A 27530-nucleotide genomic window follows, 5' to 3' on the forward strand; every position below is an offset into this window, starting at 1 on the left:
CTGATGCCATGACCTTCCCCACCTAAGGAATTGCTTTGCTTTCTTTTGTGGCAGACAATCCTCATGTTTCCACTGCTTTGACTGTTGTTTTGTCTCTGGGGTATAGTATTGCACCCAAGTTTCATCTGCGGTCACAAGCTGGCTCAAAAAATCTTATTTGTTTCTCCTAAAATGGAACAAACATTCTTCAGATACGTCCATTCTCATGCGTTTTTGATCCATTGTAGAGTGTCGCGGCACCCATCTTGCAGATAATTTTTTTTATTTCCAAATCTTCAGTTAAAATGTGGTATACTCTTTCAGATGACATCTGGTGAGCGTGAGCAATTTCAAGCACTTTCAACAGCAGTCCTCTGTGATCATTTTGTGCATTTTTGCAATGATTTCTGGACTAGTGACACGTCTAGGCCAACCTCTGCGCAAATTATCATCTAAGCTCTCCCGACCATATTTAAATTCATTTGTGCACTAGGCAACAGTTGAATATGAAGGAGTAGAGTCCTCCAGTGTATTCTGGAAATCGGCAGGAATGTCCTTTGCTTCCAAACCTTTTTTTACAAAGTACTTAATCACTGCCCCCTTTCCACCTTCGCAAATCACTACACGGGAACAACAGAGCCATGTCACTGCCTAGCTCTTTTCCGAGAGCACTGGCGTGGCACATGTTTACAGGCACCAGCCAGTGAATATCACATGAACAACTCATTGCACTAGCACTGACCTCTCGTGGTTATTCCGAGAACTTTTCAAACCACCCTAGTATTTATTGCTGTTTTTGCAATATTTCAGTGTTCATTATTCGTACTGTCCATGGTGTTACATGGATTCTGGGGTAAATCCATTTTTAAAGGCCTGGATCTTCCTTGCTGTTAGCGTATTAGACATTCATTTCTCAGAACCGTGTAGGAAGTACAGACTTCGAGATTTAGGTCAGGATTTGTACTTCTGAGAAGTTTCTTGAATTTTGTAGATGCATTATCGGTGTTCTTAGTGTGACATTTTATCCCCATGCCTGATCTCCACTCTTCACAGAGCCAATTTTCAAGGTACTTAAACTTCATATAGACTGCTGTGTGGCCGTCAATTGCTGCACCACGTGGCTCTGCTGTGCCACTGCCAGCCTCATAGCAGTCAACGTATTAAGGAGCCACTGAATCTCAGTTTTTTCTTTGGAGAGGAGTCCGTCTTCTTTCTGTCATGTGAGACACACAGAATGTGTCACTTTTGGTCTCAATATTCAGAACCAGGTTACTGCTATGATCTCCTGCTATGTTGATGATCATTCTTGTTGAAGACCACGTTTTCCATGCCTTTTTGCAAGAAGGTGCGTACTGGACAGTACTTCGAATACCAAGTGAACAACAGGAGTAACAGTACTCATCCTTGTTGGACTCCTGTACAAATATTTGTAAAGTAGGGGTCCTTATTATGAAATTTATTCTGTGTTGTCTGATTCCAGCACAAATTGTCTATACAGTGTGTGTCTGTCTCATCTGTATTCATTCTTTTGAGAATGTCCATAAGTCTATGATGTTCTACCTTGCCAAAGGGAAGGCTTTCTCGTAACCAATAAAACAGGCACATTTTTATCTCAATCATATCAGTTTTGGACTAGAACTTGTACTGCAACAGTTGTTTCTATTTGAGCTATGACACACTGTGATGAAGGGTAGACATTGCTGTGAAATACTTTTCCCCCAATTCCTGTTCCATTGTAGGATGGTACACTGGAAGAAAAATTAGCAGACTGTTAGTTGCATAATAGCAAGAGAATTTAGAACAGTTCAGTGAATTTCTGAAACAGAGGAACAATACTTTTTGAGAAGTGGTTATACAGCCAAGTGTGAGTAGGTCTCGCTCACTGAGGGCCTGTAAAAACTTAATAATGTGTGTAGGTAGTTCATCTATCCCAAAAATTGATAATGTCTATCATTTTCACCTATTAGCCATATTGATGCTGTCAAGTATGTCCTTGTATCTGAGACTGTCATCAAAATATGTGCAATACTTACTGAGACAAGGCTTGGACATACAAAATTAAGTTAGCAAGGGACTTCAGTTTATACATGTAGACAGAGAAGATTAAAAAAATATTTTTTAACATGCTTGCTAAAACATAAATGCAACTTACATTTTATATTTGAATGCAGTAATACTTTCCTACAATGCTTTTAACAGATAACGAATGCAATTGAAGTTCGAATGGCAAAAGGATATTTTTATGTGGTTTAATTACAAATTAATAATTTAGAGTTTCCTTCCTTTACTTGTAATAAGAAATTTGGCATGAAGCAAGGTTTCATATCTCTGTGTCAACTGGAAGTACCCCATAGGCTTTGATAAGTGAGGTACCCCATAGGCTTTGATAAGTGAGGTGAGTGTCAAGTATGTGACATAAGTGGCTGTATCTTTTTATTGTGTTGGATATTAATGGGGGCTGTGGGCAGCCTTTGGTGATCCTCAGGCCTCATTCACGTGCTTACTTAACTTTATAGGCCACCTTGTCACACCAGGCAACAGTGCTATTTGCAGTGTTAATGTTTGTGCAGGGTTGCCACAGGTACTGGAATTCAGGGAATTTCAAACATGTTAGGGGATTTTGAAAAACAAAAATACTCTGGAAAAACCTCGTTTTTGTTTCAGAAGATAAAACTGTTTTACTGCGTTGTCGTGCATCGTCACTGGTTGGATGCAGCTGAGTATGTGCGCTGCTTCCTTACTCCCTCATTACTACTGCTTCTCTTCTTATTACCACTCCTCTCAGCTTGCAGTCAGTGCTGCCACCAGTTCTTGCCGCTAGCCTAGCAGCTGCTGATTGCGAAGCAGGGAGGCAAGAGGAGTGGTTTGTTTGGATCTGATTCTGGGACTTGATGCGGCAGCTGGAGATGGCTGTCAGATGTGCAGGAGTTATCAGAGTGATTGTGTGAATGTTAGTGAGCTCTCATTTTCTGACAAAAGCTATGGCTGAAAATGCAGTTGTGTTTGTCTTTTCTATGTGCTCACCAATCATCTTTATGATGCATTGCTACCGATCCTCATTATTATCGCTTGTCGCTGTGTTTGAACAAGTTATCTGTTGCATGATTGATCACTGTGGTTTCATTTCAACAAAATGTTGTTTGTGGTTCTTGAATAGCTCGCCAAATGACTGGATTTCCACTCCGGGCCGAAACTTCGGGCCGTTTTTTGTGGGTATCTATCAAGAATCGGGCCTGCCGATCTGAAGCCATTTGGTTCCCACTAATTTACAGGTGTGCCCTGTCTGATACAGTCTCACCGATGTGCGTCTGTTGCTGAGTGGCGTAATCCAATCCAGGAGTGGGGTGCTCCTCAACAGGCCAGAGGCCATGGGTGATGTATTTCAGGAATTGCGACAGTCTCGGCACAAGTACATTGTACAGTGCAGCATTTCATATATATTTTGTGCATTCTAATACATTTTGACACTTCAAGAGTAATTTGTATGTTAGTGATCAGGGTGTATACGACCCTGGTCAACCAGGAGATCCTGGAAAAACCTGTGGAATTTTTTAGAATTCTGGGAATTTTCATTGTTCAGTTTTCAGCTAAATTTTTGTAATTTTGACTGGTAAGAACCGATACTCTAGCAAAGGATATTACTGTAACCTGCTACTGTACAATAATACTGCGGCATTAAAACATGAACGAGAGAGGAGAAAAAAATAAAATAATATAAAATAAAACTTAAATTTCAAAGGAAATGCGCCACTAAAATAACACATTGGTGCACGTACAAGTGTGTGCAAACAGCAAAATGTGCCAATGGGTTTAGGAAGTCTATGCAATGCTTCATAACAACGAATTGCCTCCAATGAGCGTGACATCGCAACTGTTTCATTAGATTCATTTACACATTTATGAGCGAGCTCATGCACACGTGGAGTTGCGTCGTGTATGAGTAATACCTTCTCCCGCTTCTGGCTACAGGAATGTGGCTGTTGGCTGTGTAAGCAATAGTTGCAGCAACCACACTCATGGGGTACCCGGCAAAATTTTACTGGCGCACCCAAGCTGCCAGATTCACACGTACACAGCAGGCACGGATCTAGTGGAGGGAGGGGGGGGGGGGTTGGATGCAAACTGGGTGGCACTTTCAGGGGGAGGGAACAAATTTATATTCTTGAGGAAAAAACAAAGCACCTAGCATCCAGCGCATTTCAGTCTCGATTATTCATACGATTTTAAAACGCTGCCCTGCTGGTTTTTGGACATTTTTGAACACATTTCTGAAAGAATTATAAGTCGACATGTGAATGTGTGCATAGTGTACGTGATTTCTATGCCAGGGGAATCCTTGTCAGTCTCGTTCATGAGAAATTGGAGCATACAAATGAAATGTGAAACTATTTCCAAACAAAGCTTTTTGATTGTAGTAGGCCAAATAGGTATTTTGTATTGGTACTTCGTGAATTATATTGTCGTATTCTAAAAATGATCATTATTGCTAAAACAGTCTCATTTATTTTGCGCGCGTCACAATTGCTACAATATTACAAAGGCTTATTTTGTTTTTTCCAGCACACAATGACAAAATAGACAATCAGATCAAGAAACCACACCAGTCTTAGATTATATGTATTAACAGCTTTTTCAGCATTAGACGACGACATTTAGATTTTTCATGTAGCAAAATGTTTGACGAACTTTGATGAGGTAATAGTTCTTTCGCAGAAAGGAAAGCACGCCATGTAAAGCTGCAGCAGGATTAGCGAGAAAAATCGCTAGGATCTAATGACTGAAGAAATGTGTACTGTCTTGCTGTCTCTTGTCTTTACAGGTTTTAGGTATCCTACATTTAATTTTATGTCACACAGACGAGCATGTTATGAGCTAATAGGCAATAAAAAGACCAGATTTTCTGAAGAGTTCTTGTTCTCCCGGTTACAATTAATCCCATCCAGTATTAGTTGCGTTTATTTTTTAGAGGGACAAGATGTCAAACCAGCCAACTGGGAGCAGGACAGGCACTACAGGACATTTTAATTGCCACTGTGTGAAATAGTTTGATGGTATGGATTGCAAAATATACACATTAGAGTTCCACAGAGCACAATACAGTGACATGTGGTATAAGAATGTTGTTTGAAGAGGTGTGGCACTGCACTTCGGCTTACTGAAGACCAAATAACATGTTTTACATTTCCTCGAAGATATATGTTTTATGTATCAGACTCTTCAGAAAGACATGCGCAGTGCAGTCTGAGTTATGGTGGGGGTGGGGGGTAGTCTCCACGTGACCCGTGTTTACATTTAGTGATTTTTCTGTTTCCTCTTCGTTTACTGGTCTCATGTCAAATGTGGCTGGGAGCTATGAAGTGAATTAAAATACATTCGTATAATTATGGAGGGCTGAAATATGTTACTAGTTTAAGATTTTATTTTATTTCTGCCTTTCTGACAGTGTAGCATTAATCGCCTTGCAGAACAATAAAGTTATTGTGTCGGTTTGCTATAGAAATTTGGCCTTTATTAAGATTTCCCCTGAGGCAGTAAATTTATTTGAAACGAAGTGTTTTAATTCCACACTATTGGCTAGTTTTAACTGTTCGCTGCATTTCAAGTGCATGTTTTCATCTTCTAGCTCGTATGACATTATGACAAAATAAAGAACCAAACATGAGGTAATACATTACTGGTACTCCAAGAAAATTTACTTCCCGAAAACCATACCGAAAAGCTTAATATCAGGTCAAGGTCTATGTCATTGGGAATCTGGACATACAAATGTGCGCTTTAAGGCGAACTATGCATTTTAGTGTGGTTCACGAAATTCCGGCGCTCTTGGAGTATTTTCTGATGTCTTGTTTCTTTTATGACATAATGTAAGAAAGATCTTTTAATGTTTTACATGTACGAACATACTGGTTTCCTACATCACCGTAGCTGCGCAAGTGCGGTGACGCCTCTTATCTGGCACTCTCCAGAACTGCTGAAATGAGTCTATTTCTAACAGATCACGGGAAAATATTGCGAATTGTGGTTCGAAAAGCTTTATTTTCAAAGTAGATTTTCTTTTACGCAAGATGAACTACGTGCGCGAATGTACGATGAATTTCTTAAATCACAAAGTGTTTGCTCTCAAGTGTAACATGCGCTAAGCAGATAAACATTATATGTGAAATCTTAGCTTCTCTTGTAGCTTATTAATCTTAGAGACAAATATTATATGCGAAAGCTTTGCTATTCTTGTAGCAACACTATGTATAGCAACTTAAACCATTAACTTTTACCGTTGGTGGAATTCGAATTCATACTTCCGTAATACGAAATTTTGCAGTGTACATGTTGCTGCTTACCAAAGATTTTCCAAAACGTTTTTTCCCCGAGTTTTGTTTTCTAAAGTGCCGAGAAATTCTACGCTGCTGCATAAAACCATATCTATTCAAAGGATTGATAAGTTTTACAGTTCCGATGGAAAGTATACAGTCATTTAACATGGGAAAAGTGAATTGTCACCCGGGAGAAAATGTATTTTTTAACTGGGAGATCCGGGAAATGTTTCCTCTTGTCCACGTTTACACCCTGGTGGTGATAAGAAGAAGAAAAAATTCAGTTCCTGGTAGTTTGTACACTACATAGTCAAATATTTCTCAAGAGGAAAATCACAAAATACTTATAAAATGATGATATAGCACAGTGGGTAGTATCTGACAACAAGAAATGTACTAGAACAGACTTTTTATTGGTGGCCACCTAGATTGTTGGTTTACACAATTCTTCCCCACCTTATTCACTTTGTTCAAGAGGCCTACTTCTTTCTGAGTTTATTTCTGAAATTGTTAAACGAACTTTAAATCTGTCTTGCAACACCAAGGAAATGCATATTTTTGTCACCAATTTTATTAAAATAACGTCATTGATCTTCGTGAAACACAGATCTCAAAATTTGTCGTGGAAGAATACTACAGCTTGTCTCGAAATCAGGGAATTTCACTTTGGGGAAACTTGGGCAACCCTGTTACGGGGTAATGTACCTATATCAACAGCATCCTGCTGTCGTTCAAATAGGCATTTTAGGGCTAGTTGGTAATTTTTATTCCATTATTACCTAGTGTTAACATCTCCTATCTATCAATGGGGAGCGAAGATATAGACAGGGGACAGAGAGAGGATTGAGCAAGTGGCAAAAATAGTTCTCCCTACACCATAGCACAATGGTGAGCTGTTTCACTCATTTTCAAGATATGTATGAGCACATGGGCCATAACTTGGTGCTCAGACTGGAAACAAGTTTTAGTTTTTATTCAAATACAGAAGTGGTGAAATTACATTACACATGCATGGAGTAAGTACAACTCACTGGCATGTGTCACAAGCTGCTAACCTTCAGAGGCGAGCCAAGTGTTCATGGAAAAATCTGAAAATATGTCCTGGGCAGAGTACAGAGTGAGTGCGACTCTCTCTGCCTTGCATATATCTTTCTGCGGGCCAGATTCAAACCAGTTGCAGACCAGATCCAGGCTCGTGGGTCACCAGTTGCTCACATGTGGCGTAGAACTAAATGTCTTACACTGCCAGGGCCCCTTAGACCTTATTGTGACTTAAATTTCAGCTTGATATCGCAAACTGTTACTGAGGAAAAGGGTTCTTAAGTCATACAGGCTGACAGACAACAAAACAATCCTATAAGGCTTCAATTTTTACCACTTGAGGTACCTAACCCTAAAAACACTTTGTACCGTTTGTACATCACAGTCTGTTACTTAGACATTGCTTATAACCTAGTTAACCATTTTCTCATAGCTAAATCCAGTATTTGTTAAACTGTGTTCATTAAATGACACAATATTTTAAAAATGAATGGGACTTGTTCCTTAACACATTTTACTCAGTATTGTGCACAGAGAAATGTGATGGCATCATAAGTACAAATAACACACTTTAGTTATAAGCAAATAGGATTGAATTGTGTTTCTCATACATGTTCTCTAGTTATTCATTACAGCTAGTAATGTCGTGTTTTTAAATGTAATTACTGAAATTTACTTTCTGTTACAGAATGGCACGGAAGACGAAGACGAAGTACTTCTACCATGGGAAATTAGACTGGGATGAAAAGAGTTCTGCTGGCCGCTATGTGAGGGAAAATTGCAAGCCTCTACATGTAAGTTACTGAAACTCTTTGATTTTAGTCAGTGTAGGTATTATAAGTAAATTCATGGGTGAGGGTTGTCACTGTGCTAGTAATTTTTACTTTTTGTGTTTGTAAGTTATTAGTGAAAACAAAGATGATGTGACTTACCAAACGAAAGCGCTGGCAGGTCGATAGACGCATAAACATACACACAAAATTCAAGATTTAGCAACCAACTATTGCTTCATCAGGAAAGAAGGAAGGAGAGGGAAAGACAAAAGGATGTGGGTTTTAAGGGAGAGGGTAAGGAGTCATTCCAATCCCAGGAGCGGAAAGACTTACCTTAGGGGGAAGAAAGGACAGGTATGAGCGCGAGCACACATATATGAAATATGTCTGCTTGTGTCTGTGTATGTATGTATGGGTGTGTGTGTGTGTGTTTGTTTGTGTTTGTTTGTGTTTGTTTGTGTTTGTTTGTGTGTGTGTGTGTGTGTGTGTGTGTGTGTGTGTGTGTGTGTGTGTGTTTGTGTGTTTGTTTGTGTGTGTGTGTGTGTGTGTGTGTGTGTGTGTGTGTGTGTGTGTGTGTGGGTGCGCGAGTATATACCTATCCTTTTTTCCCCCTAAGGTAAGTCTCTCCGCTCCCGGGATTGGAATGACTCCTTACCCTCTCCCTTAAAACCCACATCCTTTCATGTTTCCTTTTCCTTCCCTCTTTCCTGACGAAGCAGCCGCCGGTTGCGAAAGCTCGAAATTCTGTGTGTGTGTGTTTGTGTGTTTTATTCATTGTGCCTATCTACCGGTGCTTTCCCGCTTGGTAAGTCTTGGAATCTTTGTTTTTAATATATTTTTCCCGTGTGGAAGTTCCTTTCTATTTTATTAAGTTATTAGTGAATTATATATCTGTACTGAATGTCAACCATTGAATGTTCATGACAGTACCTGCAGTCTTATTTTTCTTTTGCGATCTGAGAATGTTGACTGCCTTACAAACATGCATCTTTACTTAATGCTGTCAATGGCATCTACTGGCTGCTTGGTAAACATTTCACTCGTGTTTGAGTATTAATGTTTATGTAATTTAACACGTACAAAAATTTTAAGTGGTGGTTCCCATACCCAATATTTCCTAATACAGTTTTTGAAGTAACTAATAATCTGCTGCTCCGATATAGAACTTAAATTATATCTTCTTTTCTTTCCAATTATCATTAGTTACATAGTAGTCAGCCTAGATTTATATCCTTGCATTTTCTTGGAAATTGTTATGTTATTTGAGATTGGCTAAATTTTGACAACTGAACAAAAATACCTCTTATTTCATTGACTTTTGTAATTTTCAGTAGGAATTAAATAATGGTACTTGTTATGATCGATTGTTGCAAATGTATGAATGTGGAAGTAATGCTAACTTGCAATATTTTTAGCGATACCAACACAGTGATGATGAGGATCATCGGCAGTTATTTGACTTGGTGTCTCGAATGCTGGAGTATGAACCCTCAGCACGCATCACGTTAGCTGAAGCAATGAGGCATCCATTCTTCGATAAAATTCCACCACACCAGAGGCTTGGCAGTGACAGGCGTGGTGGAGGCAGTGCATCTTCGGACCGGGACCGCGAGCGAAGCCACTCCCTCTCACGGTGAAGAGGCTAGCGCTGGGTGAGCGCCAACTCAGCGCTCTCTCTAGTTTCAATGCATTGCTTGCAGTAGCACATCATAAAAATAGTTAAAGATTAATCAGAAGTTTCTGAGGACCACACCTCAAATCATTTTGTGGTGACTAATAGTAAAGGAAATTGAACTAATACTGTATTGGGACAAGTCACTTTTAAGAAAGTATTATACTACATTGTTTCCCGGACCCTATCCTGCAGTTTCGAAATATGAATTGAATTGGTATGTTTACATGGGCTATAAAAATGGCTGATTGCCAACTGACGTCCAGCTATGTTTGCAGCAGTACATTACTGGGTCAGAAGTATGTACATGGGCCACACTAATGCCACAAAATGGAAGAAATAAAAGATGGTGGGAGTGTGTGCAACTGTCCTGCTTTTACATCACAAAAGGAATAAAGTTAGAAAGAAACAGAAAAACTATGACTTGTGGATGTGTTATTCTTTAAGTAAGCGTAATGCTTCAGAAACTTCTGCTCCTGAACTAATACTGCATACATGCCTTTCCTAGAATTTTACTAAATGTCAAAACACGATTTTAAGTATCTCATAGAAACAGTTTGTCCAAGAACTGCTAAAACTGATACAAATATGAGTAGGTATACCAGTTAAAACAAAATTAATGATCATCCTCAGTTTTCAGCTTCCGATGATCAGAACAAAAGTTAACTGTACTACTTCAGAGTGCACTATTCAGCAATAAGCCTTTTGGTACCAGACGTGTGAATGTGCAATTATTTGGTAGAACTGAAGAATTTCTCCACTATCGCTACTACCACCACCAGCAGCAGCGGCGGTGGGAGCAGCACATGGAAACTTGTGACACAACACCAATTATCTTTTATCGTAAAGATAGGAAAACTTAATTCTCTTGCAACTGAAATTTATTCTTGAGTACCAGTAATGTTTCCTCTGTTCGTGTTGGGAAACTCTAGTGGTTCTGTAGCACATACAAAATTATTAATTAGATATATTTTATGTGGTATTTGTGGTGATCTTTTTGCAGTTTGTGACAATCAATCTATATCTGTTTACAATTATATGTTTGTGGTTTTTAGTTACATTTATTTTAGTGTCCTGTTCATTCATACACTTGTTGTCCTGTACTTGCTAAATGCGCATGATATAGCACATACGGGACAACAAATGGCCGATGAAGGGGACAAGAAAATTAATGTGAGTAAAATACACAAATATATAATTGTAAATAGATATAGGTAGATCCAAACTAACTGCAAAAGAAATCATTACAAAGCTCTCACAAAAAATATGTATAATTAATAAGATGAAGATGCGTAACATGGCTGCATGGAACATGTCTGGCACTTTTTGAATAGAAGATGGTTGCAAAAGGCAAAAGTTTTCTTATTTTGATGATAAAACATAATTGAAGTTATTAGCAACAGAAGAAAGTGGCTGCAAATATTAATGAAACGTGATAGTCTCAAATTTGCCATAGATTCGAAACCTTCGAAATTTTTTGTACGCTTCCCAAGTGTGGTACTGAGTTCATCATTAACAGCTCACCAACTCTTCTTCCTCTATATGCAATCTTTATGTACATTACTTCTGACAAACCATAGCTCTGGTCATAACATAAGTTGTATTTGTGAAATTCATATTTCTCTTGTTTGTACATTTCTCCATTGTGTGCAACAATGAACAAAATGAAATATTGTTTTTGTTCAGTGCTGTCACTGGGAGAAGCAGAAAACAAAGATGAGAGTGTTAGGGAGACTCTTACACACAAGCACGGAGATAGAAATGGCCCTGCAATATGAAATATTCTCAGCGTCGGTGGATAACTTTGGCAAAGGACTTCCAACATCAACAGTACTGCGTGCATTGCAGCTCAGTGCTGTTGTGACCACATATTGTCATGAAATACGGCTTGTCTAAACACTCCTTTACCTATCTTGTGACTGAATAGTGAATATGTGAGGCTATGAACAAAGAGGTGGGGCTAATCTGAGGAAAATAAATTAAAATCAAAATTGGCTGTGTTTGTACAGAAATTTGATTTTCAGTATTGGTCTTTTTGAAAGAGAAGCTTGAAATTTGTTCTGCATACAGTATGTTTCCAGTTTTCTGTTTCAATCAAACTTAAAGAATTACAAATTGAGAAATTTTATACAACTGGTGCTACTGCAAGCATTTTTAATGTATAGTTTTTATGTCGTAACCACTGCTGCATAAGCTAAGTTCTGTGTTAGTAGTAACAGTCGCGTGTGAAACTGTCGTGATTTATACAATTTGAATTCTCTCTTGTGTTTGCTATGAGCTTAAGGATTTTTAGAGTAAACAAAAGGTCACACACTTGCAGAAAAAACATAAAATTGCATATAGCTTACATTACGGGATGATGCATATAAGCTAAGTCTCCCACATTTTCTGAACCATTGAAATATCGACAATAGACAGTGGCAGATTTAAAAGGGGGGGGGGGGGGTGTCAGCTGTATGTCTACACACAAACAGTTATTAGCAAAAATAAAATATTGCTTGTTGGTACACAGCATTCATGACACATACATTTTGCACATACGTATTTGCAACTGTGGCTGGTAGAAGGTTGTAGTAGAGGCACAGCTATAATTTAAACAAACAAGGTTGGCAATCTATTACTTGTGGAATGGACTTGAAAAATGTGACCACTTCATCAGTTGTTTGTAAGCATAAATTATTTTGTTTGATTCCCGCTATGCATTAAGCTGGAGATGATATGAGTGGGTCTAAACGACAAAACTTCATTAGGGTGTTTTTTACACTTAAAGGTAATAGTGAAATTAATGTTAGAGAAGGGCATCATTTCCAGCAATTGTGGGTTCAGCTTCTGTTAGGAATTCCTCTGTAAAGTAATTTGAGTGGTTTATTTGATGAAAAGACTATTATACATGAAAATGATGATTGTCATTTAGTGAACAGACGTTAAAATCTGACTGATTAATTAATATTTCAGTGGTTGAAGTGTGTTTTCGTACTTCCTGCCAAATTTTGCTTCCTGCAAGTAGCAGGTGGTAATAGAATGTGATCATTCCAGAGAAAATGGCTAGAAGAAAATGTTTGAATGGCCTCTAATAACAAAAGTGGTGGATTTAGTAAAGCTTGCATTCTGTTTGCTAGGGCAGGAGGAGGCAACATCGGTATGAAATCAGGAAGACTATTGAATGGACCACTGAAAATGAATAAGAAAGTAACTGTAACTATAGACAGTGACTGGGAGAAAGAGTATTGTAAGAGGAAATGTGGTTGCCTGGCAGTACTATCTGCATGTGATTGAAGTAGTCAACGGATGTTTTAACAATAATGGATTAGGTTAGAAGGAGAAAAGTGAACAAAAACTGAAATAACTAATACCAATTATAAAGGCAATAATATAATTTGGAGCCAAGACTATATGCTTGTGGGGGTGTAGAGATGATAGATTATTGGTTGGTGAAGACAGACAGGAGATAAACAGTGAATCATTGAAATTTTAATTCTGAGGAAAACTCTCACTTTACAGTACTTTTGAATGGATGCAGGCGATGAAATATTAACAAAACACATGTATATGGTCTCAAAAAATCCATTTATATCAGAAGACAATACAAAATAATTTAATAGATTGCTGTGCTGATGTTATTGCTGGAAAAGTGGTAGATTCCTCTAAGAGATTCAAATTTTTGTCGTAATAGCAGACTGAGAAACCCGATGTAGGCTTCTCTGAACAATTATCACTGTGCATGCGGTTCTTTTATGTTTAGAGTAGTATGTAAGAGAATAATTTCTAACATGCATTGACATTAATGACCTGATAGTGACAATCTATCAAACGCCATCCTTCAGGAGATCGAAGCAAAGAGTATTGGTGTAGCTTATTTCTGAGGACAATCCTATGATAGAGCAGCAAATGAGTGGTGAATTTAAAGGAGTTCGAGCAATTATATCACAGGAAAGTTATTAACAATTTACAGTCACTGTGCTAGTCATGGCCTCAAATATCTACCAGTGGAAAAGATTCACACAGTAAAGAAACTGTGTGAAACACATCAGTTGAGGCGAATGATGCTGTCCTTAATTTTAGAGACCTATTTCCTAGCCTAACTATTGCACAGCAACTACTGCATCTTGAGAATTTATTGCAACTTTGTGTGCTTGCGTGTAACAGATTCCAAGAACTTCACCAGAACAATATTTCACACTTTCATCGTATCTTTAAGGTACCAGAACAAATTGTTGAGAAATTTGGCATAGACATAAAAACTCAACAGAAGAATCGAACAAATGCCCCCAGCTGATTACTTTAGAGTGACAGTCTGGATTCCTTTCCTAGATTTTATGTGTAATGAAGTTGCTGTATTACCCCAAAGCACACCTTGAAGCCATTTCGTCATTTAAAGAAGCTGATACCAAAACACAGTTCTGATGGGACACTGGGAAGTGTTGAGTGCTGAAATATAGAAAAATATTTCTCCCGTTCGCAGTTTTTGAAGGGGAACTGATAATCTGGAATCAGTTGTAGAAAAGACAAGACCACAAGCCAGCATCTCCAGCAGAAGCTCATAAAACTTCATCTTGTGTGCCAAACATCACAGTCCTCATTCAGCTCCCATGAGTTCTGCCTGTCACTACTAGCACAGGAGAAAGATTATTTTCTGCACTGCAACCCTTGAAAACTTACCTTCTTAGCACTGTGGCAGAAAGCAGAATGAATGGCTTAGCATTGATACCCATCAATAGGAACGTAAAATTTACAGCAGAAGTGCTAGAAGTCCTCTATCGAAAGTTTAAGAGAAGACTGAAATTGCAGTATTTTTCAGTGTTTTATATTATCTTTCATCTGTAATATATACTTTTAATTTACTTCACTTTAATTAAGCTAGTAAAGTTTGAATAAAACGGTCAAGTTGATTTAAATTTGTTACATGCAAAGACCACCTTGACTCAAACGTATAGATTTCATATCATAGACACTGTGCATAGCTGTGACATGGATAATTATTGATGTCACAGCTTTTGTTCCCTGCCCATAAAAATAATATAAATACACCCCTGACAAGAGACCTAACAAGTATTAATGCAAAGTAGTTAGTATTTTACTGAGCTAGTATTTCACTGTTTGTAACCTTTTCTGAAGGAGTCCATGAAATACGAACTACAAGAAGCTGAACTTTTTGTGAAAACGGGCAGCAAGTGCTGCATATGAACCCATTGTTACTATATGTTTGTGTTTGGATTGGTATAATTTTTCTGTGCTCAGCTCTCATACCATTCAGCTCTACCATATTATTATACTGATTTTAGGGTGATAACACGAATGCAGTTCAGGTACATTACACACTTAGTGGATGGAATAACAGCAATATTATGAATAGAATAAATTGCTCCTTACCACACAGGAGGCTTCAAATTGCAGACGCGTCAAAAGGGCGTTGTCAGTAACGGCGGGCGCACGCCGTTACATGGTTTGGATGAAAAGTAGAGGCCCTTTTTCATACCAGACTTTCAGATGTTCACCATATTACATGGCCACAAGATAATTGCCCCACATGTCAATAACTTTCCCCACAGATGGAAAGTGTCGCACACCATTAGCATGCTATTTCTGTGTGTGTCTCGCAAGGACTGCCACTCATGAATTCTTCTATTTTGTTTCGCTGTCTGTTTCTCATTTTGATGGACAGCTCGTAATCATGCACACTCATTTGGGATAAATACAGTGTATGTTCAGTATCTCCCACCCTCACATACACAGGAGCTCATGCATATGGTTTTCCATGTTGTATGGTGCATTCTCCTGAAGGTTGATGGGTGCAGTGCCAGAAGGTGCTGTCTTTCTTTTCAGTGTGGGTCGAAGTTGATGTATTAAGAAATTAAAGTATTAGCCTGGAGGGTCGTCTGCCTCTGTGGTACAGCATTATATAGGATTAACCCATGGATATCAAGCCACAATAACCATGCCTTTGGTACCGTCTGGTTCATGGCACACATTATGTGGATGAGGAGAAGTAAGGCATTTCTATGCATTGGCCTGATCTTGAATGATTTTCTTGCCATCCCAAAACACAACTGGCCTCCTCAACTGCACAGACTGCAACTGACTCGAACACAGCTGTCACTGCTCACTACATTATTTTAAGTGACCTTCGGCTGTCACCTGTGGACAGTGTGCATGACATTGGACGTATGTTCATGTTATGGCAGTGTTGCCACTACTTTTTATCCGATGCTGGTAATCAGAAACTTGATGCATACTGTATCTTCTGGTTGCATTGGAGAGGGTAGACGGAAAAATGAAGGGTAATAAAGCCACCTCAGATTTGTCTGTCTGTCACTGTATGCAAAGTGCTAGCTGGAAAACAAATTTTTAAAGCTGTTAAAAATGTCACCATACACACTGACTTTGTAGACAATTACAGTACGGTACATTATAGATATTTCTGAAGGTCTTTTAAGATAAAATTTTTGTAATTCAGAGTGCAAAGAGTTCACTAAGTAATTAGGCCGGTATTACACTATCTTATTTCTTTATCAAAGAAATATGATGATGTAATAGGGAACTTCTTAAAATCTCTCTTGCCGTCAAATAAATATGATTAAATCTAGGGCCTCGCAGTAGATTTGATCATAAGTCACTTGTCTTCTGTTCACTGCATTGTGAAACGTTACCCCTTGGAGCGCTAGCATCGCTGCCTGTTTGTAAACATAGCTTTGAAGTGTAATTCGTCTGTCCCGTCAACTGCAAAATTAATAGAAATGTATGAAGCTGATGAGGCTCTTTACAACGTAAGGCTCTGAGAGTACAAAAATAGATTAAGAAGACTGGAAAGCTACAAAAAAAAATTGTGGAGGTCATTTGCCTTGAGATACGGCCCACCACTGATGATACAAAAAAGAAAATTAATGTCCTCCGGCAAAGTTATTCTCACGAGAAAGCAATGCAGTGTTGCCTGCTGAAGACAATTAAAACACGATATGTTCTGGCATGTCCTCTGGAGTTGTTACATCGCGATAGACACTGTCTTTTAATGCGTCCCCAAGAAAAAAGTCCAGAGAATTTAAATCGGGAGACCTTGCAGGCCAAGTAACTGTTCCTCCTCGACCATTCCGTCTTATTTGAAACCTTCGGTTCAGAACGCGACGTACACACAATGCATTATGTGCTGGACATCCATCGTATTGATACCACAAATGCATAGTGGTTCTTAGTGGCACTTAATCCAGAAAAGGAGAAAGAATTTGTCTGAGGAAGTTGGCATACGCTGTGCCATTTAAACTACCATTGATGAAATAAGGGCCAATAATTGTAGTACCAAGCATCCCACATCAGGCGTTAACCCTCCATTGACACTGATGTTCCACCTGTCCAAGCCATCGTGGGTTGTTGCTGGACCAATAATGCATGTTTCTTGTTTACCTGTCCCTTATTCGAGAAGGAACATTCACTGGTAAATTGAACATCGGAGAAGTAGTCGGGTTGGAAAAGATTTGCAGCTGTGCCCACTGGCAGAACTGTACAGGATTCTAGAAATTATTCCCAACCATTTCTTAATGTAGGTGTACATGGTAAGAATGGAACCGTTGACATGTAAGAATATGATGTACACTGGTTTTGGGAATGCCAATCTCGTGTTCAAACTGTTGTGTGCTAACATGTGGATTCACAGCAATGGAAGCGAAAACAGCAACTTCGACAGCTTTGTCTGCGCGAGTGCTAAAGACGATTACATTGTCATGGGTTGAAACTACCAATTTCGTGCAGCATCGCAACAAGATGAGAAAACATAAGTGTGGAAAGTGGGTTCTTGTCAGGTTATCGTTCTCCGTACAGTTCCGGTGCCTGCGTCTCATTTCACCTACCTTCAACAACAACAAAAACAACAATAAAAAAAATGTCGATCCAGTTTCTAGGTGGGACAGCCTTAACTGTATGCCTACTCTACACAACAATATTTAAATGGACTAAACTACTGTACTAAATGTACCTGTACATAAGAAATTGCGATTACTGTTCTGCTGACTTACAGTCCCCATAGACGAGTAACATTTACACCTTCTCTCCATTGGTGTTCATTCTACTCGCACAAATCTTCAACTGACGGTGGTTGACGGAATGACGGATGTGCATTCTACTTAAGTTTACATTTGCCATCTGTCAATGTCAGCACTTGAATGTGATCCATTGCCCCCCCTAGTACCTGCTCTGTGCTGGGAGTGTCAACGTCAGTGTTGTGTTATGTAATTAATAATGTTGTGTTTCAATGAATGGTACATTGTGACACATTTTTGAATAGGTCTTTAGGAAGGGAAATTAATTACCGAATATAAAATACAGGGTGCCATTTTAAAAAAAGTCATACCGCTGCACATATCTTTGTAATTAAAACACACACACACACACACACACACACACACACAGTGCTACAACGAAGGCAATCACGCTGATCGATGTCCACTGATGGCTAAAAGGCATTTGCTTGAAACATTTTGTAATCTGCGTAGGGACAAACAGTTATTTAGGGTGGTAAAGATAAATAAGACACCCTGTGTGTGTGTGTGTGTGTGTGTGTGTGTGTGTGTGTGTGTGTGTGTGTGTGTGTGCTTTTAGCTCGCCAGTCTTCTTAATCTATTTTTGTTCTCATGATGCCCGACATTTTAAAGTGTCTCATCAGCTTCATACATTTCTATTAATTTTGTAGTTGTGTGACACAAAATGTAATTATTACTTTGTTCTAGAATAAAAATAGTTTTTATTGCACATAAAGTGGTTTGAACATTTATTTTACTTTCAGATGTTGGTCGTTTAGTGCTTTATATATTGCTTCAGGCATTTCAGGTATTATTTTAGTTAATGCACACTGTGGTATTAGAGTGCTGTACTGTAACCGATGGTAACTCGTACAACTTATGTCCTCTGCTAGAAGCTCATGTAGCAAATTTTGTGTACTGCTTTTATCGTTTCGTTGTAAGGCTCACAGATTCGTCAAATTTGACGAATATTTGATCAAATCTTTGTCAAAGAAATATGATAGTGTAATACCGGCCTTACACCATAGAAATTTTAAGTACACACATCCTCATCCAGAACTGCTCTCTTCTGATCTTTGTTATGGCTTATGCATTGAAACACTTACAGCTTTTCTGGTACCTTGCTGAAAACATAAGTTGTCAGCAAAATATTATATGGAAGACATTTTCAAATACACACACACACACACACACACACACACACACACCTTCACTGCTTTGAATGACTGATATTGTAATAAAATCTGGTAGCAGTTGTGAAACATATCCGTAATATAGTTTTGCCACACTAAACATTTAATGGAAAATCTAAAAGTTTCGTGCTGCTGTCCTCAAGTTGTTTACATGATCCAGCATTCTGAAATTTTTAAACTGAGTTGTCTCTCATGAAGTGACAATTATGTTTAATGTGCACAGGTATGGGAGTCCGCGTTCTGGAACTCACTGTACGAGTCGCAGTCGGGGAAGTTCACCTGGTGTAGCAACATCGAGGTGTGCATACGGTGATTCGGACAATTGAGTCAGACATCCAGCTGCCATTGTCTCCTTATTTTGACTTTGGACAGCTGCATTGTTCCTGAAAAGAAGTGACTTACTGCAAAAGAAGTGCTTCAGGTTCCCTGGAAGTGAATTTTTCACTGTAATGTAGTGCCTGATAGGGACACTTTCCATGTCACCCATTATTGTATATCTGTACATACATGTGTGTGTGTGTGTGTGTGTGTGTGTGTGTGTGTGTGTGTGTGTGCGCCAGAGGCTGATACAAATGTCTTAGTAAAAGGACTGCTAAAACGTTAAGGACTTTTTATGTAAAGTGTGTTTTACATGTTTAATTCATATTCATTTGCTTCATTGATAGCAGTATTGTAAAGATCATTTGCCTCAAACTGTGAATATTTGTAAAATTTCGAAGTTATCTTCATATTATAAAAGAAAGAAAATCCCATTTTCACGATGGATCAATATAAGTAATAAATAATTTATATTTTTCAGACTTGGAGCAGTATTTTTTTAGTGTAATGTTTTTGTCCAGTTTTCTAAAATTGTCTCAGATGATTTAGTTTATTGCAGATCACTTTCTTTTTTACTGGAGCATTAAGCATTTATTGTCATGGTCTGTGTCCACCTCATTGTTGTAGATTGAATACTTTTACATGTGAAAATTTACTATGGCAGTAAGAAAGTAAATTAGTAATTAGAAATGAATATTCACTTGTAATATTCATATAATGTTACAAACATCTAAGAACCATATGTGGTTGTAATGTCGTTTTGAGATTCGATATGCTTGGGATTATATCAATCATTATTATTTGTACACAATTCTCTTAGTAAGAGGCCTTCATATGTAATGAAAAAACTTCCAGTACTCATTGTACCAAATATCCAAGCCCACATTTGGAATTTGGTCATATGTAAATAGGAATAAAAGATAGTGTCATTAAAGGCTACCTTTTGTTCGATGTTCCTTTTTCTGCAGAAGAGATGTAAATCAATGGTGACATTTCCATTTCTCAAGACTGCTTGATGTGATCAGTCACCCAAACATGAAATACAGACTTGTAGATTATAAAATTAATAAGAGTACTTCAGTTTCTAACAAGGAGAGGTCACGTTGTTTGGATCACAGATTTACTTCAAACTTTGTGCACCTTTAGTAGACCATTAAAATAACATAATGTAAAAAGTAGTAAGGTGCACTACTCTGGCCATTTCGAGAAAATCGCAAGAGAAGTTTTATGCGTGTGTTATATAATTTACGTTTCTATGGCTAGGTGCCAGATAATATAGTTCATAATGGTCAAGGGGGTAGTGTTAAAGCTATGTAAGACTTTGTATGAGGCAACAGTTCGACTCCCGCTCAACCATCTGTATTTTTAACATCACTGGTAATATTGTTTAATTTCTGTGACATTCGATAGGTAATATAATTTTAAAAACTGCATGAATTTTTAGTGAATTTTGTGTTATTTAACTGCTTGTTATTTGTAAATAAATTTTAATTATCAGAACAAACATATTTATAACTCTTGACAAGTAAATCAAGAAACACACAAAGTTTTCCTGAAAATTTATGCTTGTCATTATTTGAGAAGTCCCTTATACATGCAATATGGCAAACTATCAGCAACTACTTTGCACCTCGATGATTCAAGCTGCAGACACAGATGCAGGCCGCATTTGGCAGTTAACCTGCATAGCAGCAGTGAGATCCTGCTAATGTAGCAAGAATGAATGGTGTAGGTGCAATTTTTTTTTTCTATCGCAGGATTTACAGTTGTACAAAAAAAAAAAAAAATTGAGCAAGAGTCGAACCGTAGCTTTCCACACAATCCATCTTACGAAGCTTGAATTCTATCCATATGACCACCATGAACTCTTTAACGTCAGCACAGCACTTACGTACAGGTACATCAGTTACATAATAGGTGTATTTTTCTCATAATTGCCAATGTAGTTCACTTTATTACATGCTTATTGTGTTGCTTTAATGGCCTACCAAAGGTGTACAAAGCATGATGTAAATCCATGAATCCAGTGTCATAGCCTCCCCTTATAAGACTGTAGTTGTAAACTCATATTAAAGGGTTGTAACTATGCTATGGAAGATAAGCGTTTGATAGGTAGAACATTGTACAGTCATCAGATCCCCAGAGCAGTTGTCCTAACTGTTTCACAAACCAGTGCAAGCAAAGAAGTCATGAAGTAACACACGAATGACAACATGAAAAATTAATGGTATGAGGTAAGATACAAACCTAATCATGAGCGATTAATAAATACAGTAGAGTGCGGGCAGTATGATTCTGTATTCAGAATGCAAGAAAATTAGGTAGATAAATTTCTTACCCGCCAGTGAATTATTTGGAAACAAATGTTCCATTAGAGGAATCAGTTTAAAGGCATGAGAGCTCTAACCCATTCTGAGCTGTTGTGCTAATTTAACAACGTTCAATACAATAATAAAATGTGACAACCACAGGATCTCAAAAGTGTTAATTGGGTGGGTTTGCTTACCTCAGAGAAATTGAAGGCTGTGGGCAGTAGTGTGGCTTTTGACCAGATTGCAGTTGCTGGGCCAATCTCGTAGAAGCAGTGTTCCACAACACTGGGTATTGGCAACTGAAGATCTCTTTCCCTCCATGGGCCCAGCCTTTATCAGTGATGTACTGGTATAGAAAATTTGCGATACCTGAACTGTGGCTGTGGCTGTTGGGCACCACAGCTATATACAAATTTTCCATATCAAGTCACCAAAAGTGGTAAAAACTTGGTGCACTAAGGGACAAATGTTGGGGCTTTATTGCATTGATAGTGAGAAGGTGTTATGTGCTGCAAGCAAAACAGATCGTAGTGAGGAAACTGTGGCAAGATTAATTCGACAACACCTACCTGCGAACCATTCACATTGCAAATGTTTCTCACTTACAACATATTTTTTCAAAAAAAAATTACAGCACATAATGTATTGTATTTTGTCCACAACGTGTTCTATTTGTTGCATGTATTATTGAAATGTAATTTTTTTGCCAATGTACAAATGATACAATTGGGGGGGGGGGGGGGGGGGATGATCATAATTACAGCCTCTCCTATATAGATATTTCCTTTTCATAATATTGTAGACATTCACAGAAGACCTACACCTGTAGCTCAGTGTGTAATCTCTCTACACTGTTAAGCCAGAACAGTATGGCCACCTACCTAATAGCCGATATCTCCATCTTTGGCACGAATAACGACGATTACACATCATGGCATGTAAGCAGTGAGGCCTTGGCAGGTTGCTGGAGGAAGTTGTCTCCACATGGTGCAAACAAGTCGTCCAATTCCTGTAAATCCCAGAGAGGGGAGCAATGAGCTATACCCCAGATGTTTTGATCAGATTCAGATCTGGTGAGATTGGGGGGGGGGGGGGGGTCGGCAAACACATCAATTGGAACTAGCCACTGTGTTCCTCGAACCACTACATCACACTCCTGGCCTTGTGACATGACCCTTTATCTTGTTGAAAAGTGCCACTGCCATTGGGAAACATGATTGTCATGATGAGGTGTTCGTGATCTGAAACCTGTGTACGATAGTCCTTGGATGTCGTGGTGCCTTGCACGAAGTGCATTGGACCCATCGACGCCCACGTGAAAGTTCCCCAGAGCATAATGGAGCGGCTGCCAGCATGTCTCTGTGCCACAGTACAACTGTGTAGGAGACTCGCACCCTGTCATTGGCATTATGAAGAAGGTATCAGGATTCATCAGACCATGAAAAACTCTGCCAATGCATCAACATCCAGTGCCGATGGTCACGTGTCCATTTCAGTTCTAGCCTGTATCTTGGTGTTAACATTGGCACATGCATTGGTCATCGGCTGCAGATGCCCATCGTTAAGAGTGTTGGGTGCACTGTGTGTTCACACACACACTTGTACTCTACCCAGCATTAAGTGTAATGTCAGTTCTGCCACAACCCCCCCCCCCCCCCTCCCCTCCGTTGCCCTTTTTTTACCAGTCTGTTACGTCTGACATCTGTAATGAGATGTGGCCACCTAACCTCACAACATATGGGCATGGTTTCGCTTTTTCTTGAACACTGTGAAAGTCATGCTGTTACTGAAATGCTCATGCCAAGCTTCCGGGCCATCACAGTCTGCCCTTGGTCAAACTCCGATATCTCGTACAGTCATTCTCCACATGGTGACGCTGCTATCTCCTGGAGGGATTTTTATCAATATTTGGTCGGTGGTCGTAATGTTCTTGCTGATCGGTATATATAGGATTGAGGAAGTAGTTACGTAAACTGGAAAAACAAAAACAGTATACAGTAGACTAGGCTTGCAGTAAGTTGAGCTGCTGGTGTGCTAAATGAATAGTGCAAAGCACCGAAGAGGTGTGTGCTGGCAGTCAAGTGGCCACACCATTGCATGTATTGAAGGACCCAGCTGTGGGGTGTGGTCCCTGGTGGTGGTTTTTGGTGACATTTAGCCTTGAGTGGAAAATTATCCAGTGTGTTCCATCAAGTCCGATGTACTTGAAGACAAAAGTTCCTTGTTAGTCAGTCTCTATACTGCACCCATGGGAAGACAATAAAAAAGTCAATATTTGAATCTGTTCTGTAGTTTGATGATGTGTGGAATTTTGAAAATTGTGTTAATATAGGGCACATCTTGGTAGTTACATTCCTGTCGGCCATGTGATCTTTAGTAAGATGGAAATTTCTTTGTTATAAGAGGACTATAATTGAACTCCATAAATAAGTCAACGATAGATTCTCAGTTAGCCTCCAGTGGACTTGAACAGCTTGTGAGTAATGATTCATCGATGCTGTGGTATCGATTTGGAAAGTATTTAGCATTGCCAAAGACATCATCAGTTCAGTAGGTGTAGCTGATGTGGTAATTCACAGGCCAAATAGTGTTTGCTTCTGATGGTTGGCATTGCAGAAGTGAGGTGGTGCACTGCAGGAGTCCATCTATTGTTTCTATTGCAGGATGGTAATTGTGAGGGATAATTTTTGAAATAACTTTCACAGGCAACAGTCGTCGTCGTCGTCCCCCCCCTATTTGAACTTATGAAAACACATATAGAGCTGGTGCAATTAATAACAATTCTTCTAATGAGAGGTTAGGCAGTTGTAAAATTTGTGCCTGGAGCTTGGGCAACAAAATCATCGTTAAGTGGCAGTATGTGTATGATGATAAACACTAACATTTTATTTGACAGCTTAAACATAGATATTTTAAGTCTGCTATCCATTCCAAATGACCATGAACCATTTTTACTGTGTTACAGAAATTTCAATCTAGCTGCGAGTTTTACTTCTGAAATGGTTTGATAACAATGCATATCTCAAATGAAATACTACTCAGTTCTGCCAAGCAGTTAGGTATCAGTATAATGTGTAAACTTGTGGGTTTAAAGACACTGAAGCTGCACATTTTAGCTAAGAATCTTCACAGAAAATATAGACTTAATGGGCACTGGTAGAAACCCATCATTGTGCAAGCATCAAATGATGGAAATTGTGCCACTATTGGGTTTTGTTTGGTTGCTTGCTGTCATTGCAATGCTGGAAGTAGCTCATCAATCATTAATTAGGTTTGCTGTTGTAGCCTACAGAATTCTGCGAACTTTACTTGGTGTTGCAGTTGACTTTGTTGCCCTAATGTTAGGAATTCCTAGTCCATGCTGACTTCTCTGTGGAACAAATACAGCCAACACTTTTCATATTTGTACATATTAATCCTTGTCACCCCATCAGTGTACATACCAACTACCACCCTACAGTGAACAGGTGAAAGCCTGAGGGAGCAGTTATACATGAAACACTGTTCATATCAGAAGATCAAACACCTTAGTACATCTAGTCCTTAGAGCAATTCAAACAGGATCCTTGTTCAGATGGCCCGCTCATGATGAAGTATACAATGAGTGGAAGTTGAAAATAAAATGTGTAGCTAGCAAGTGCAGGCTCTTAAGGAGTTCACCCTGCAGCTGGTGTTACCAGTGACAGCTGCTAGGCTAAGTGCCAAAATACCAAGATTCAATGTACAAGGGTGGTCCCATAAGTACCCGACGCAACAATGAAAACAAAAATTTTGGAAAAAATGTATTTCTTTTTCAACATAATCTCCTACTGCCAATATCACGTCTGTTTGTTGGAACTCTTCGACCCCCAAGCCTTTTTTTTTTTTTTTAAAAAAAAAAAAAAGGGGCAAAAAATCAGCTTTGCTGCTGCGAAATTTGGCTAAACACACAATTGAAACCGGTTCATGACACTGTTTGGTAAGCAAATGCGGCACAAATATTGCACACAGTTTTCTCATGTCCAAATATTCAGATAATATGCAACTTTCTGAAATGCCTACTATGTCTCCTAGCTCGCGCACTTTGTCGACGATGATCCAGTCCGCCTTGTGGATTTTCTTCACCATTTCTGGAGTTGTCAACTCATTTGGTCGATCACTGCAATGCTCATCTTGGCAGCTCTTACAGCTTCATTTAAACTCAGCTACCCATTATTTTACTGATGTCAACGAAGGAGCAGACTCTTCCAAAGTAGACCCTAGCTAAGCTTTAACATTGGTTGTGCTGAGGCCTTACTTTTTTTTTTTTTTTTTTTGTATCACATAATGAAGACCAATTTTCTCCATTTTCACAAGTTCACTCACAACATTCACCATTGACAGCTGCCAAACAAATACTAAACAATGTGGCGTCTTCAAACTTGAGATGTGCTTCATAGACCATATACTTTCTAATCCAGAGATATTTTTCAACGTCTACCATGTCAGGCCAGATACTTATGGGACCACCTTGTAGGGTCAAGTTGTCACGTCATTGTCATTGTCTGGCAAAGATACCAGACTAACCTACAACCATCAAGATTTCATTACAAGCAAAAGGGAGTAATGTCATAAAAAGTGAAAATAAAGACTTGACAACTTAGTGTTCATTTTAGGTGTCTCAGAACATAACATGGCTCAAATTCTTTGTTCAGCGTTAAATCTGGTAAGCACTAAAAAAAATTGCAGCCAATAATAATATAATCTGACCTGCACATTTTGTATATCTGTACCTACATTGATTCATAATATGGGAATACATTCTGCCAAGCTACCAAAAAAGTAAAAGGTTGATGTGGGTTAAGTATGGTTTTGGTGGGTATAAAGACAATAATGGCCTAATAATCACCTAATTTTGGGCATTTTTATGCTTAAATATAGAGTTATTGTGCTGTTGCACCTTTGTATATTTGGGAAGTGCACCGAACGAGGTGGCGCAGTGGTTAGCACACTGGACTCGCATTCGGGAGGACAACGGTTCAATTGCGCGTCCAGCCATCCTGATTTAGGTTTTCTGTGATTTCCTTAAATCGCTCCAGGCAAATGCCGGGATGGTTCCTTTGAAAGGGCACGGCCGACTTCCTTCCCCGTCCTTCCATAATCTGATGAGACCGATGACCTCACTGTTTGGTCTCTTCCCCCAAACAATAAAAAAAAAAACAAGAGGGAAGAAAGGTACAATTGCAAAACTTAGCGAAGGAGTGAAGTGAGATCAAAATTTGGTGCCAATGCACATGCTCACAGACACCGCAGTTACACTGAATTGGAGTGGGAAACAAGTAATACGTGCGACGATCACATCCATATACAAGGACAACATTTGTAGGTGCAGAGTGCCAGGTAGATGTGTTAAGATGAAATTTCTCAGTTAAGCCAGCTTGAGAAGGGCGTAATCAAACGCAGACTGCTAGACTCGCTTTGTGGCTAACCAGGTCGTACTGTTTGGAGTGTTCCTTCAGATGATGGTGGGCGCAGGGGACATGAAAGGGCACCCATGTGTGATGTCAGGTCTGGAGGGACCAGGAAGACAAGGTGAGTGAATCAAGTGTTGTGCTGCAAACAGGCGGGACCTATAGTGACTCATGCCACAATACAAACAGATGTATCACTGCCAGTTCCACTAATCATATCCAGACACCTTGCAGATGCGACTTTGCAGTCCAGTCACTTGTGCCATGTACTGCTATTAACAATGAGGTGTCGGCTACTCCATCTACAGTGGTGCAAAGCCAGAACAATGTGGACTGCCACAAACTGTAAAAAAAGTTCTCTTCATTGATGCATCCGAATTTGTTTTGGGGACAAATAACAACATCCAGGTGCAGAAGAAACCTTGTGAACAGCACAGGTCCGCTCGTGCTGCTGTACACCACCACCACCACCACCACCACCACCACCACAACATCT

At 39.0% G+C, this 27530-nt stretch overlaps 1 protein-coding gene across 2 annotated transcripts in view; it reads left to right on the forward strand.

Moving 5' to 3' along the window:
* Window positions 1-20244, forward strand: part of LOC126341901 (dual specificity protein kinase CLK2) — a 36987-nt gene extending 16743 nt beyond the window's left edge. For both annotated transcript variants that reach the window (XM_050001810.1, XM_050001811.1), the window contains 3 exons: window positions 8020-8125; window positions 9520-9737; window positions 19199-20244. In XM_050001810.1, the coding sequence (XP_049857767.1) occupies window positions 8020-8125; window positions 9520-9737; window positions 19199-19301 (427 nt within the window). In that variant the 3' untranslated portion in view covers window positions 19302-20244. The remainder of the gene's footprint in view (window positions 1-8019; window positions 8126-9519; window positions 9738-19198) is intronic.
* Window positions 20245-27530: the final 7286 nt, after the last annotated feature.

This window comes from Schistocerca gregaria, chromosome 1 (assembly GCF_023897955.1).
Source record: "Schistocerca gregaria isolate iqSchGreg1 chromosome 1, iqSchGreg1.2, whole genome shotgun sequence".
Classification (NCBI taxonomy): Eukaryota; Metazoa; Arthropoda; class Insecta; order Orthoptera; family Acrididae; genus Schistocerca; species Schistocerca gregaria.